Source organism: Semicossyphus pulcher, unplaced genomic scaffold, assembly GCF_022749685.1.
Source record: "Semicossyphus pulcher isolate SPU_LCO1_2020_fin unplaced genomic scaffold, fSemPul1.0.p SCAF_11, whole genome shotgun sequence".
Taxonomy (NCBI): domain Eukaryota; kingdom Metazoa; phylum Chordata; class Actinopteri; order Labriformes; family Labridae; genus Semicossyphus; species Semicossyphus pulcher.
The window spans coordinates 14,296,836-14,311,623 of NW_027211615.1; the positions used below are offsets into that span (position 1 = coordinate 14,296,836).

Genomic DNA, 14,788 nt, shown 5'->3' on the forward strand with positions numbered 1-14,788 from the left:
GAACGACTTCGCCCCACAATTAAGCCTCTGAGAGTTTTGCATTGAAGACGAGGTGCAACAGAGGCGTAATAATCCTGCCTTGACCTGGCAGTGTAAAAGTGGCTAGTTATTAAAAGCCTTATTTATGCTGCAATCACAAAATCAAACCATGTTCATGCTGATGTGGGAAATATAAGGTGAATATTTATGATTAGATGTTTCCCATAAGGGAAGGGTGCAACAATAAATTCTGTTAAAGCAAAAAAAAAAGTGCAGTATTGTGCACAAAATACACGTCAGGATTTAATGCATCACTTGTTATGCACTGTATGCGTTTTCTTAAAATGAAGGGAGGTAATTCACTGTCATTTAACTACTTTATTACTTCCTGATTCATTTGTAGCTCTTGGATCGTGTTACCTGCGTTAACACTTTCTGTAATTCAACTTGGCGAGCGTTTTGTGCACAAATGCACCTTTCTGACAGCTGATGACGGGATTCATGCATCAGGGAGAGAAACTCTGTCACATTTTCATGGGACAATCAAAAGAAGGTTTATTTTACACGGCAGGAAATACAATCGTCAGGAAATGTACAAGATGTAGTGGATGCTAAGAGAAAGTGTCCTGATCTAAAAGCAGGTAAAACAGCAGAAACATTAACAGCGTCACAGTTCTGCACTCGTCTTTATTTCTCTAGTTTTGGCATCTAAACTCGATTGCACATTAAATGCTATTCTACAGGCAAATGACCTGCATGCAACTTCATTTAGTCAATGAATGACATATGTACAGACATGTTTATGTATGAAATATGAAAAAATACAATGTTATGTTACAGAGAAAGTGACATTTTGAATTGTAACAATTAGAAAACATTAGATATGTTGTGTTTTTTCTTACAAATGAAGTTTGGATCCATGTGTTTCTGCCTGCAGCTGTCACATAATAATACAATAATGGTGAGACAATATATTAACACTATTTGCAGTGGAGAGATGATTTATTTAAAGCAGAGTCTACAACAGGTGAGTCTAGTCGCACATGCCGATATCAAAAATACATCTAAAGTCATGAATTCAGGCCTCCCAGAGATGATCAGTGTATCGTGTGTTCTGTATTGCAATAACTCACCAAGCACCTGGCAAAACACTTCATGTTCTATTAACCTGCAGGAATATGTTTCTGTTAGCTACTGGACTGTACTGTGTGTGTCTGTGGGGATCAGGGTGTGTACATGTGGGGTTGTGTATCTGGACCAGGATGCACAAAGTGGTCGTCACTGAGAAGTCGTGTGACCAGTTTGGGATGGACGTCACGTAGATTGCACCAACCAAACTTAAACCTAGTTTTAAAAACGACAGCACAATATGACGCGTGTTAGCTTCAGCTGACACTTCCTGTGTCTTTCAAAGTAACTCCAAACAGCAAAGTTCTTTGTCCACCACTATGTCCTCACTCTTCTCTGCTGACATCATAATGTTAGCTCACAGTCGCTAACAAAGTTAAATAGGTAGTCTCAGGATAGCTTACAGCTAGCTGGGGATTCTTTTGATCGGCCAGCGATGACTTTAGCTATAGTCTGGCAGCTATGATGCTAGGATGTTAAATTCTTCTGCTGTCTGGGTCATTTGTAGCTAATATTTTGTCATTTGCAGCAACGTTATGGAGGATTGAAGAAAAAGAAAGGTCAATTCAGGTAAGAAAATACACAGCTGTTCAGCCAGCACACAAAAAGCTAACTATCAAGTGATTCTACGTGAAGCCAAATGAGAAGAAGAGTCTGTAAATGACTCCACAGACTGGCCGCCTTTGTTCAGAAACATTGGACAGAAAAAGTGAAAAGATTATTGAGAAGTCAGGAACTTTCACCTGACCCTGATTCGGCGTAAGATTTTCATCTATTGTAAGCAAGAAGAAGGCTTGAGCCTAGATGGTGCAACCAGTGAAACTTTAAGGGCAGACTTAGCTAAAGACTAAGCCTAAGCTCTCTTGGCCCTACAGTTGAGTGTGTCAGTACAAATACTGTGTGCATGCATGTGTGTCGTTTGCAAGACGGCCTCTGTCGACCTTCTTCTCTGATGACGACCCGCAGAAAGTTGACTTCCTTTCAGCTCGTTTCCTCGTCAGTGAGAAAGGTCAAAGTGCATTGATGGCAGAAGAGAGAGGGAGGAATTAAACTTTGGCTTCCATCCTGTCAAACTTCAATGATGTTGATCGACGGCACAGAGGGGTGAAACTGCAACGAGAGCAATGAAGATCACGGTTAAATAAGCACTTTGATCAGCAAACACTGTTGTTGTTACTATTGACTGATACTAGAGAGGGTTTGAAGTCAGCATCAGAACTCCTCTGACAGAAACCTTTCATCAACATCCAACAGTCTAATAAGAACTGGAATACAAGATAACACACTGAGAAATCCAACAACCGTTGCCCCGCAGCTCATTTAAACAAGAGAACTCAAAGTGTTTTTAAGTGATATCCTAGCCAGAGGTCGACCCTGAATGTAAATGACTTTGATTATACATTAGTCATGAACTCAATCACAGACCCTCGACTGCATATAGCTCTGGAAAAAATGAAGAGAGCACTCCAAATGTTCCTTATCAGCATCTCTCTCTTCATGTCATCAGCAGCCCAATCCAGATCTGAACCCCGTGAAAACCTCCTGCATGTGATCAAGAGGAAGATGGACGGTCACAAGCCCAGCTGCTTGAATTCTACCAAACAGCAATGTTGGAGACTGGTGGAGAGAACGCCAAGACGCATTAAAGCTGTAATAAAATCAGTTATTCCATCAAATATTGATTTGTGAACTCTTCCTGAGTTAAAACTTCCTGAGTATTCAGCTGTTTAAAAATGAACAAACTTGTTTTCTTTGCTTTATTCGAGTCTAAAAAATGTCTTTTTTTGCATCTCTTTGTTATCTTAACCAGTTGTCATTTTCTGCAAATATAAGGTAATATTGGAATATTTCAATTGGAAGTCGGAGAAATGTTGTTTACAATAAAACAAAAGTTCATTTTACACAAACACAAACCTATAAATAGTAGAACCAGAGAAGGACATGTTTTTGCAGAGGTCTGCCGTCTGCTATATTACTCTCTAAAGGCATTTTCCATACAATCAAAGCTGCGCCAGTGACTTTTAATTTAAATAGTCCATCTTTAGGACATCACGGTGGTGCAGTGGTTAGCACTGTCGCCTCGCAAGTAGAAGGTGCATGCATGCGTGGGTTCTCTCTGGGTACTCCGGCTTCCTCCCACAGTCCAAAGACATGCTCGTTAGGTTCATTGGTGACTCTAAAATTGCCCGTAGGTGTGAACGTGAGCGTCTGTCTCTATGTGTCAGCCCTGTGATTGACTGGCTTATCAGTCCAGGGTGTACCCCACCTCTCGTCCAATGATGGCTGAGCCCCCCTGCGACCCTGAACAGGATGAGCCGTATAGATAATGGATGGTCCATCTTTAAATTACCAGTGAGCATCCCAGGGCTTCACCCTTAAACCAGCTGTGTACAACATCATTTTCCAAATATAGAGGTTGCCTTTAAGATTTCCAACTGTATATAAACTAATTGTTCTCAACGTATATGGTTGTAATGTGTTCGGGGAAATATACACAAAAGTGGTGCACCTTTACATATGGCATGCTCTATAATAGATCTATATTACTGTAGTGAAATGTGCAAATTGATCAAAAATAACAGTTAAAGATATAATCTTGAAGATTTTCATGTAAATAAATGTCTGTCAAGTTACTATTGCTGAATGAGGTAAAACAATGGTGATTGAGCCTGTGGCCGACTGATGAAAGCTTTTGCATTTGCAGTATATAGTATTATTAGAGACTGGGTGTCTGTGGTGACTTTCGCAGAAAAAGTCACAAGCGGCACCCAGTTAGTGACGCGTTTCCCATCAGCCAGCAGTGGTTGGTCTGCCAGAGAGGGTAGGCGGAGCTAAGCGGCTGCTTTTCCGGTCTCTGCAAGTGTTGCGAGTAAACAGTAATCTACTATGGCTGAACAAACAAAGAAAAGATCGATGACTACAGATACAACTTCAAAAATAAGTGAAAATAACAAAGAAAAAGAAACAAATTCGACGCTCAGATAAAGGCAAGCGGCCGTCAGCGAGGAAAATACAACCGTGGACGTCACACATGCAACACTGTCTGGATATCTGGGAAGTGTGCTGCTGCAATTACCTTTTATCGCCATAGATGCCGCCAAAGAGAACGAAACTGAGATCTTCGAGATTATAACTTTAAAAAAGATGAAATTATGAAACTAAGCTTTTATTTAGGGCTTTTTGCAACAGTGATAACGGTAACAATTTGTTGTCCTTGGTTTGGGAATTAGAAATAGCACTTATCATATAAATATAATTTCTATGCCAAGCAATTTCAACATGGGGAGGTGAATCTGCTGGTAATGTTTTTATGAGAATGAGCAGAAGCCTAAAGCACAGGAGAGAAGGTTCTAGTAGTTTTTCCTCCAGCTGAGCACAGCCCAGCAACACTGGTTTATACTTTGGTTATTGATCAAACATCCTCTCACATCCATCATTAGCTTGTTGTTTCCCAGCCTGCACAGCAGAGACAGATGTGTCTGTATTTCACTGCAATCATCTTAATATCCAGTATAACCAGATTGCAGCTGTGAATTGAGCACTTACTGGCAAGCAGGAGTTACCGAGCGCACAGAAGAGATTACATTCATGTTATTAGTCACTGGAGGAAATGATGTCTGCAATAAAAACACAGAAGAAAAGAAAACGACTTGTTCCCGACTGTACACATCCAGCAAGGACATTTTACCAGGTCTCAGCCGGGAAAGCACAGGTATAAATAATAAAATGGCTCTATTCTATTTTCAGCTCTGGGGTCCTGGTGTTGTGCGAGCTGTCACCCTGTTGTGGATTCCAGGTACAAAAACATTGTAAATGTTATTAGATACACCTGTGCTTCTCCTGCTGTGTCAGAATGTGCTGTGAAAAGGCATGTGTTGTCAGAACAGAGCAGTGATTTATCTGGATGGGGACACCGCTGCTTGTGTTTGTGTTCACGTACAACTGCTGAAAGAAGCTTTGGAGGAGGGAGCAGCGGAGCAGCGGAGACAATCTCATGTCACAGATACAGCAGGAGAGTGTGTTTAGTATGCAGGAGATTCATTCATTCAGAGTGATGGAGACGTCAGGCTGTGTTCGTTGAGTGAAGACGTGCTCACCTTGCTCCTCAGCAACCCTCCGCTGTGGTGCTCCGGCGTGCTCCTCTCCGACGACGGCTTGGCCTTCTCCTTATTGTTGCTCGAGTCGTTGTCCTTGATGATGTCATACTGCCGGCAGAACAGGGCAATAACAGCTGGCAGGAGGTGAGAAACACACACACAGACACACGCACACACACAAAAGAGGAATTCAGTCACTGTCACTCTCAGGCATGTCACCGCTTCCTCTCGCCGCGCACGTTGAAAGGCCATGTGGATAATGGAATTCTGCTCCCGAGGGAGTGCGATGGCTGAGTCTTCATCTGGAAGCTTGGAAGACAGTAATTCTCCGTGGGGTTAGCTTTTCTCACCATTTACAATCTGCCAGATGCAGTTCTGCTTCCAGTTTGGATGAACGCTCCACGCTTACAATCAACTTCTTTGCTTCACCGAGGTTGTGAATTTCTATGAGAATAATTTCGTTAAATATTCAGAAACTGATCTTCGGTCATAATGACGACTGGGAGCTGGGAGAAATACTCAGAAGCATGGCCTAATTCATCTCCTTATCAAATTATTATTCATGCATGGAGTCTGTGCTATGGCAAAGACAGTCATGGCAGGAATTTCCACATTTCCACTGGTTTGTTTTGTGGTTAATTACAGAAGCATTTGTGTTTTTTGCATTCAAACTGTTTAGGTGACAGTTAGTTGTAAAGGTGGATGTAAAATAATAAAGTAACCCTTCCTTTCTCTTCAGGGATGTTGTTTAAAGGTGGGTATTATGCTAATTTCAAGCTTCATATTTCACTCTGTGATGCCTGTGGAATAGCTTAGCATAATTTACAGTTAAAAAAAAAAAATTCTCTGTGCAGGCCCTCATACAGCCTCTGCCTGAAACAACTCAGTCAGCACTGTTCCTTTAAGAAACCCCGCCCGTACAAGCCCGCTTTCTTCTGATTGGCCAGCTCTCCAAAGGACTTTGTGACATCACAAAGTGCAGCATGTAGAAAAAAACTGTTTGAAACCTGGCATTCACAGCAGCCTGGGAATTACTCCAACATACTTTTACTTACAGATCAGAAACTTCACCTAAGTTTAGTCTGGACATCCAACATTGTGACATTATAGATATGTCTTAAAAATACCCCCTCTTTTAGGTTTTCACTATATTTTAAAAACTTATATCCACTGTTTCAAGACACTTTTTTATATACAAAGTTGTTAAGTGTGCAGGCGTACAATTTAAGCACAAGCACAGGAAATCAAAACACCAGCTGGGACTATTTTCTTGCAAGGGCAGGCATTCAGGGAAAGCATTACGAAATCTGAGTTGAAATCAATAATTAATGTTTTAAAAGTAAAAGACCTCACTCTTGAAAAAATATATGAATATCTTTCCATAGTAGATTAGATTGAATCATATTAGAAATAACCTGATTACTTTATAAATATATTTACTTTTACGGCCCTACATCAAGCGAAGGAAAGCAGCATAGATGCTGTGGCAACATTGTTTTGAAACTTTCAGGCCAATAAGCCATTTGAAATTGATTAAATAAAAATAAGAAGAACAGAAATAACTTCAGAAATAAACAAACTATGTTATGCAGATTATGAACTTGTGGAGGTGTTTGCTCTCAAATGAGCAGTCCATTATGAATAAGCCACACGAGGTGTTTTTAAGTCTTTCACTCCCACTCTCCGCAGCCTCCGTGTTACTTTGGTTTCTCTCATTAGTATTATTTAACATCTCACTCTGCTGCTCGTGGGAGGGAAACCCTGCTCCTGGCAGCCTGTCAGATGTGCCACCTCTCATTGTGCCTCAGCACTTCATTAATCAGCACGCTTCCTCAAAAGAAACTCGTACTGGGATGTAGAGGAGCGTGATGTTGTTTTGACTCACTGATGTGAAACAAAGCCTGAAAGGGACGGGGTGTTAGGTGATTTATTTCTGAGTGCGTGTTACTTAGTTTTATGGACTATTAACATCCACTAAATAAGGACCCTATACCTGTAGGTCTTGAGCTGGATGACGGCTTATTGATTAGTGTGTCGATGTATTGATGTAGCTACAAGACAATCTGCGCTGTGAAACCTCTCAGATGTGCACCATTAGTCTACATCATTCGGGCTGACAGTGACTTTTAACATTTTGCAGAACCTCTGGATGAGTCCAATTATCGTTCAGCTTATCAGGCAGGATTTTGATGTCAATTCACTAATGGAAACAACTGCTCAATAACATCAGATGCTTAGCATTGGATTTATAGATATAAGACTTTATTGGATTTACATTTGGCCTTTTAGTTACCTTTAAAAGATCAAATTGTGACCCTGAAAGGCTACAAGGTTAGAGCCAGTGTCACAGACAGATGGTATTACAGATAAAACATTAATCAGATGCTTAAGCTACAGCTAGATGACATTTTGAGGAAAAAAGATCCATTGGTGTCCTCGTGTTAAACTCATCACGTTTGCTCAGCTTCAGTGATATTTAGGCAGAATTCTGTAAGGGATAATGTATGATGAGCAGGTTGTTATCACGTAATGGAACCCCGACAGGGTGAGCAGGACCCCAACGCAAAGTGGAGGGGTTTTGTCTATTTACTTACCCACCTAGCTGTTAGCACTCACATTGAAATCCGCTAACCTAGCTGTTAGTACTCACATTAAAATGAGCTAACCTAACTATTTTTACTTTCATTAAAATGAGCCAACCTAGCTGGTTTTACTCACATTAAAATTAGCTAACCGAGCGGTTAGTACTCACGTTAAAATGAGCTATGCTAGCTGTTTTTACTCAGGTTAAAATGAGCTAAACTAGCTGTTTTAACCTACGTTAAAATGAGCTAATCTAGCTGTTAGTACTCACATTAAAATGAGCTATGCTAGCTGTTTTTACTCAGGTTAAAATGAGCTAAACTAGCTGTTTTAACCTACGTTAAAATGAGCTAATCTAGCTGTTAGTACTCACATTAAAATGAGCTATGCTAGCTGTTTTTACTCAGGTTAAAATGAGAAACTAGCTGTTAGTACTCACATTAAAATGAGCTAACCTAGCGGTTTTTATTTACATTAAATGGAAACATTTCCACTGACGGTGAAGTAAGACAAGGTGAAAGGGACGCATTAATCAGCGCAGCACCTGATTGAGGTTTTCTGTCTCGTCACTGTCAGAGTCTGTTGACATTTTCTTTTAACCTGTATTGCTTTCTCTCTGAATTGTCGTCTCTTTTTTCCTCTGTAAACAAATGGAAGTCAAATTTACCGGACTTCTGATTGATATGATTACAATTAGTCCTACCGATTGTGTGACAAAAGCCGAATCCCTAACAACTGTCTGTTCTTCATAGCAATGGTCTGTTATCGCGAAATAACAGACCTCGGAATGCCGAAATTACCAATCAGAATGAAGTATTTAGCACAGCTGTGTAATAACATTCTTTATCGTACTTAAAGCCCCTACAAACTAGGTCTAAAACTATTTCTCTCTCAGATTCATTTTTAATGAAAATATATGCAAAAATGAAAGAGAAAATTTGGGCAAAGAAACATGACTAGATATTATTCATTAAGAGTTAAACACTCAAAAATTCAGTTGATCTGTTTTATCAGGGCGTGTGGTGGTGTGTTGGTTTGATCAGATTTGATCAAACAGTGGCTCGTCAACACAAGACTAAAATCACTACTGTTAGAAAATTTTAATTAATCATTGGTAAATAGTTATTAATGCATGGGAATATGTGAACAGTAAGTAAAGCAAGGACGAAAACAACAAAACAAATACAGAACATTATTTTGTAAAACAACCAAGATAGTCCTTATGAGGCAGAAAACTGCACATGTAGGAGTGAGAAGCTGATTCATCAAATAGGTTTACAGTGTTTTTTTCTGCTCTTTGGTTCTCCATTATTAACCAGACTCAATCCACACAGATTAAAAACCTACCTGCCCACATGACCAACACCACCACGATTATGATCATCTCTCCTGTTTGTAGATGTCGGGACTTGTCCAGGCCCTGAACAGTGGGGTCATCTGGGAGAGAGGACGGAGAGGACAGGTGAATACGTACTCTTGGGACAGAATATACACATATTAAAGTCAACATTACAAACAATGGCCTTAAACATTAATATAAAGTTGAAACAACATCCATATGGCTCAGCAAACCTGAAATTTATAACCTCTACAAGGTAGGTATAGGTATTGGTTTTCCTGGTAACGTCTGATGCTTGACATTTATCTCTCACAACTTTTTTTTTGCCATTCCACAAAAACTGTGGTAGTAAAAAAATGTGGTGGACTTTCCCACATGACCCTGTAGCATTAATCTTCCTTTAAGTGGATTGACTATTGGGCCGATTTCCACTCTTCAAACTATCTCTTTACCCGCATGGATGGAACTCTTCCAGAGCACCACTCATCCCAATTGCCTCTCTGAGTGAATCAAGTTGTCAAGAAACCGGCCCCCAAACGTCGAACTGTCAGCTCTCTGCACATGACAGATATAAGAGAGGGGGGTCAACTATGATGCTACCATTTTTAGTCTTGGTAGTAGTGTGTAAGGGCATGTGAGTGGAGAGATGAAAGGGGGTGGGGTACTTCTTAGTGGAAATAAAATATGACTTCAAATCACAAAAATTGTGCTTTATGCTAATTTAGCAAAATGTAATAAGACCTGTTTTATGAGGAGACTACATGTGAACTTGGAAGAGAGAAGTGGAAGATGTGTTCACACTAACAATTTCAAATATGTACATGATAATAAAGTGCATCCATCCTTCCATTATCAATAACGCTCATCCTGTTCATGGTCACAGGGGGCTGGAGCCAATCCCAGCTGTCATTGGGCGAGAGGCGGGGTACACCCTGGACTGATCACCTGTCAATCACACATACAGACAAACATTCATGCTCACATTCACACCTACTGGGAAATTAGAGTAATTAATTTACCTAATGAGCATGTCTTTGAACTGTGGGAGGAAGTCAGAGTACCTGGAGTACACGCATACACAGGGAGAACATGCAAATTCCACATAGAAAGGCCCAATTTGTTCGAACTGGGATTCGAACCAGGAACCTTCTCGCTGTAAGGCGACAGCATCAACCACTGCACCTCTGTGCAGCCACGTAGGTGTTATAGTGTTTTAAATATATCCCGACATTTAAAGTGGTTGCACTTGTAGATATTCATAACATAGGAGACTGGAGTTAGAATCCTGGTAGCCGTTGTGACTGTGGGTCAGGCTAACTTGGCGTTAGCCACTTCTGTTGTAGGGATTAGGGGGAGACAAACTCTAGCACAACAACATATATCAGGGCGAACTCGAAAGCCTCTCACGGCTATCCAAAAATACTTTCATATTACATGAATATATCTTATATGTCTTACTGAAAAAAATTACCCATCTGTATTAGCTATTTGCTAAAAGTAGGCTATGTTACCTTGCTAAGGGATACTTGTAGCATGTGCATTTAAACTCGCCTCACCTACGAGCTCCAGGAGGAAGATATTCACTCAACCCACGCATGACATGTGGTCGTGTATTAAGACAGATTCAAAAGACTCCCAGCTCATCCTTTCAGAGCCTGAACATCCACCTTCATCATGTCCAGCATCTTCCCTTTGCACGGTGAGCTCTACAGAGCTGAACAGGCTGCACATTACACTTAAATGTCAGGTCAAGACTCAGGTCAGAGCTCCTCCAGTTTATTAATCCCACGTCTCCCCTTTCTGTCTGAACCCGACCCACTCAGTCATAAACTTTCTTCTACTGCATATATGAAGAAACACTTTAAGGCTTTTTAGTCCTCTCAGAAAGTCGAGACCTATTCCCTCTTTGTGTGATATTTCTGCTGCAACAAACTTCAACTTTTCATCTTTGAGGGAGATGAGTTTTACATCTTGACATGATTTAGTTATTTCTCAGCCTTGAAATATTACAAGTCGGTGTGTTGGGATAATGACAGCATATGAAAGGATGTTTCAGTAATGAATGTTTGAGGCTTTGGTATCCTAGTTTTCCACTTTCCGAGGGAACCTCTGGCTCCTGTTTGCAGTTTCCGAGTTGATCTAATGAACTAAGGTTCAGTTTCGCAGTGTTAATGTTTGTATTTGATGCAGCAGGTTTCATACCACAGAGCGAGCAGAACAGCATTTCCGGATGACCTGAATAACATGTCTTTCTAAGCTATTTCATACATATTTCATGTTGTTACCGCTCTCCAATATGCTGTGTGATTCTCTGCTTGAGGAGAAGCAGCAGATTGTGTTGCCTTCACTGACCAGAACAGTTTGTGTTGAGATAATTAGTCGACCTTCCTTCTTCTCTCCACAAATCCCAAGATGTTGTTCGTGGCTGTGAACCGTGTCGGGAAACGGTGTAACAACTCACCAAGGGGGCTGTTCTGATGGCACAAAGATACATTATGTGATTTATTCCTGTTATTTCTCCTCGAGCCTGAGCAATTTAGTTTTTTTTAGGTTTTTATTACACTGTAAAAATGTTGAAACAGCTTTAAATCAAAACTAAATTGATCTGATGCCTTTAAAAAGGGAGGTAAACACGCACTTGTCATTTCTGCCTCTAGGGGTCTCATAGTCAAAACAAAGGTTATGTTTTGATGATTTCATGAAGCAGCAAAAATAAATAGATTTTTTTTAAATCAGAATCAATTAGGTGAGACCAATGACTGTATATAAAGATGGACGGCATGTCTCCATCTACTCTCATTGTACAAAAGTGAAGTCAAAATACCCCTGAGGCAGTCATTTGGAGCCAGAGTCTGGGGGGTAGAGATCCCGCCGTCGCCGCTTCGACTAACCAACACACACGCTCAATTTACCGACAAAAAAACAGCAAGGATGCCACGTGTCGGTGTGTTTAACAGCAGAACAGTTTCTTGTTGGTCTGAAGCAGACGTCCACAGATATGTAAACTTCAGTGACTGTAATGATTGTTTTAGTTACGTTTCCTCTCACTATCCTCCTCTACTCTGCTAATCTGAAACAGATCGGCTGCAGGAGCCGGACTTGTCAACAGAGCTGTCAATCATCCTTTTGACAGCATCAAATAACTAATTAAAAATAAACTTGTCAGAAGAATGAACACTTGGACATAAATCAGCATGATAATAACTAACTATAATGACAGAAACCATGTTTGAGAAAAATGTATCGGGCGTGTATTTTGATTTTATAGTTTGACTCATGTCCCATCTGTTAACATGGAGGAGGCGGACTGTATGACCTATACTGCAGCCAGTCAGCAGGGGGCGCTCCAAATGTTTTGGCTTCACTTTTAGGGAGCTGTCATGTCGTCCATCTAATTCCATTCTAATACAGTCTATGGTCAAAACAAAGGTTATATTTATTTCGAAGATTTTGCAGCAAGGTATCATGGGAAATGTGTTTTTTATAGTGACAAAACTTTTCTTTCCATTCTGATCTATTTCACAAGACTCAGGTAGACATCAATGTCCAAGTATGAAGTACTGATTTGAAAAGTTTTAGTCACATTACCATTGGTCACATTTTTTAGTGTTGTATCATTTCATTCTAAAGAAATATCAGTAAGTTATGTGACCAAATGTAAACAGTTCTCCGACTTCCTTCCTCAGTATCATGTTTCTGCGATTCCCCGGAAGACAGACAACCAAATTAAAATTGTTACCTTGAATAAAGATCTCTCTTAGTTTGAGCATTGTTGGAAACATTTGGTATGATATATTTTTTAGAAATGTTAACGCTGATATTTTACAAATTATACCCTTAAATTACAGTTGAATTATAACATCAGAAACATCTCTCACATAAAAATGTGTCCTGAACTTGACCAGAAACAGAAATGGGTTTGTTAAATTCAAGATATGAAGTTCCAATGTTAAAATGTTTTAATTTACATGCTCTCACTTTAAGAGTTAGTTCTTCACTTTACACAAAGAAACTACAGCTGTGACCACTGCTTGTGAATCACAAAGACAACCCACAGCTTCTCCTTTGGACTTGAATACAATAAAATCTCCCCTAAGTGTGCGGGGGTAGGGACTCAGACCAGTGCTAACCTTGGACAGTCCCAGCTGGAAACCTGTACTGTAAATAGGTCATGTTTAGCAATAAAATATAGCTTGCCTACATATTTAAAACTTGAACTAAAAAGTGTGAAATAGTGTGAAAGTCCTAAGAATATTTGGCAGGGATCAAACAGTGTGTATCGTAGGTTTTGTCTCTGTGCTGTTAATAAGAGAGTCTGGGTGTATGTTCTGACTCAGCAAAGACAGCCTGACGTGTCTTTGAAGCATCACACAGTAATTGTGTCTGAGGGGACCTCCTACCCGGTTAGGTTTGGCTGCTCAGGGCGTTCATCCTCAGAACTTATTCCTTTGTTTCTCCCAGGTGTGAAACACTTTGACAGCTTAGTGGCAGCAGGTAACAATGTGAGCGGTTTCATTTGTTTGGGTTTATTTTGACGACATGATTTAAGATGTTTGTGTTGACTGTGGCATCACTGTTCATGCTTACGTGTTCATTTTACCCAATTATATCCAGAGAGAATCACAGAATCTCTTTATTATGATGGAAGTTACTGCTTAATTTAACAACATACAACAATCATTTCTTGTTGATCCATTTCTGCAAGTTTACAATCTTACAGCCAGAAACCTTTTCCTTTGACAACACATGCTGCACTTTAAAGGGCGGGCGAAGCACGTAAATATATACTCTGATTAAAAGCTGTCCATGGACTAATGGAATTGAAATAGACCTTTGTAAGGCATATTGATCCTGGGAACAAAAAAATCCACTAAAGCCTTTTTAAATTCAAATTCTTCGGCATCACACGCCGAGCATCCTGCCAGGAAACGCTTTATATGAAATAAATGGATTCTAAATCTGGCCGGACCAGGTGTACATTCAGAGGCGTATGCACTAATATGTAATCACATTATCAAAGAGAATTTCATCGAGGGAAAAAAATGAGAGCATTATTGATTCGCGGGTATCTCCGGCTCTCAGAAAATGCCTGGTATAGACCGCAAATCGATTTAGTTTCAATAGGAGGCACTTGGCTGTGACAAAGGATCTCTGAAATGGCTCCGTGACGCGGGAGTGGGCTAGATTAAAAAGGCTTTTAGGCAACAATGGTCAGCCGCGGGATACTGAAGAAAAATGTCACATTAGATTAAGGTGCATTAAAGTTATGAAGAAAACAGACTTTGTTATTTTAGGAGGAAATAGTGTAGACATCGTCTCAGAGCGGGCTAAAGCTTGTTAAGAAGACAGAACTTTAAAATGAACACTTTAAAAAAACATGTATTTATGTGGCTAAAATAAAAGTGTATCTCATGGCGCAAGACCCACTCATGGCCAAAGCCGCCCCCACCTTGGCTACTGGTCGAAAATGGACGCCATCAGAAGCTGCAGGCAAAGGCAGCACTCAACCACCGGGACATCGTGGGCCAAGTTCAATGTGGCAGAGGCGGCCTAGGCCTCAGGACCAGCACGCCAGCCTGGAACAAGGCTCCTCCATCCCAGAGACGCAAGCTTGTGGTGGAAGAGATAAGCCGGCAAAGCAAGGGCAGTTGATAAGTTGGGA

The 14,788-nt window shown here is 40.4% G+C and overlaps 1 protein-coding gene across 2 annotated transcripts in view; it reads right to left on the bottom strand.

The window, feature by feature from the left end:
• Nucleotides 1-515: 515 nt before the first annotated feature.
• The window catches only part of fndc4a (fibronectin type III domain containing 4a), a 29,283-nt gene continuing 15,010 nt past the window's right edge, over nt 516-14,788 (bottom strand). The window contains exons 4-6 of one of the 2 annotated variants that reach the window (XM_069655802.1): nt 9,135-9,224; nt 5,205-5,338; nt 516-2,217 (exon numbers count right to left, since the gene is read on the bottom strand). In XM_069655802.1, the coding sequence (XP_069511903.1) occupies nt 2,176-2,217; nt 5,205-5,338; nt 9,135-9,224 (266 nt within the window). In that variant the 3' untranslated portion in view covers nt 516-2,175. Of the gene's footprint in view, nt 2,218-5,153; nt 5,339-9,134; nt 9,225-14,788 lie in introns of those variants that run through there. The other variant, XM_069655793.1, reaches the window with a different exon arrangement.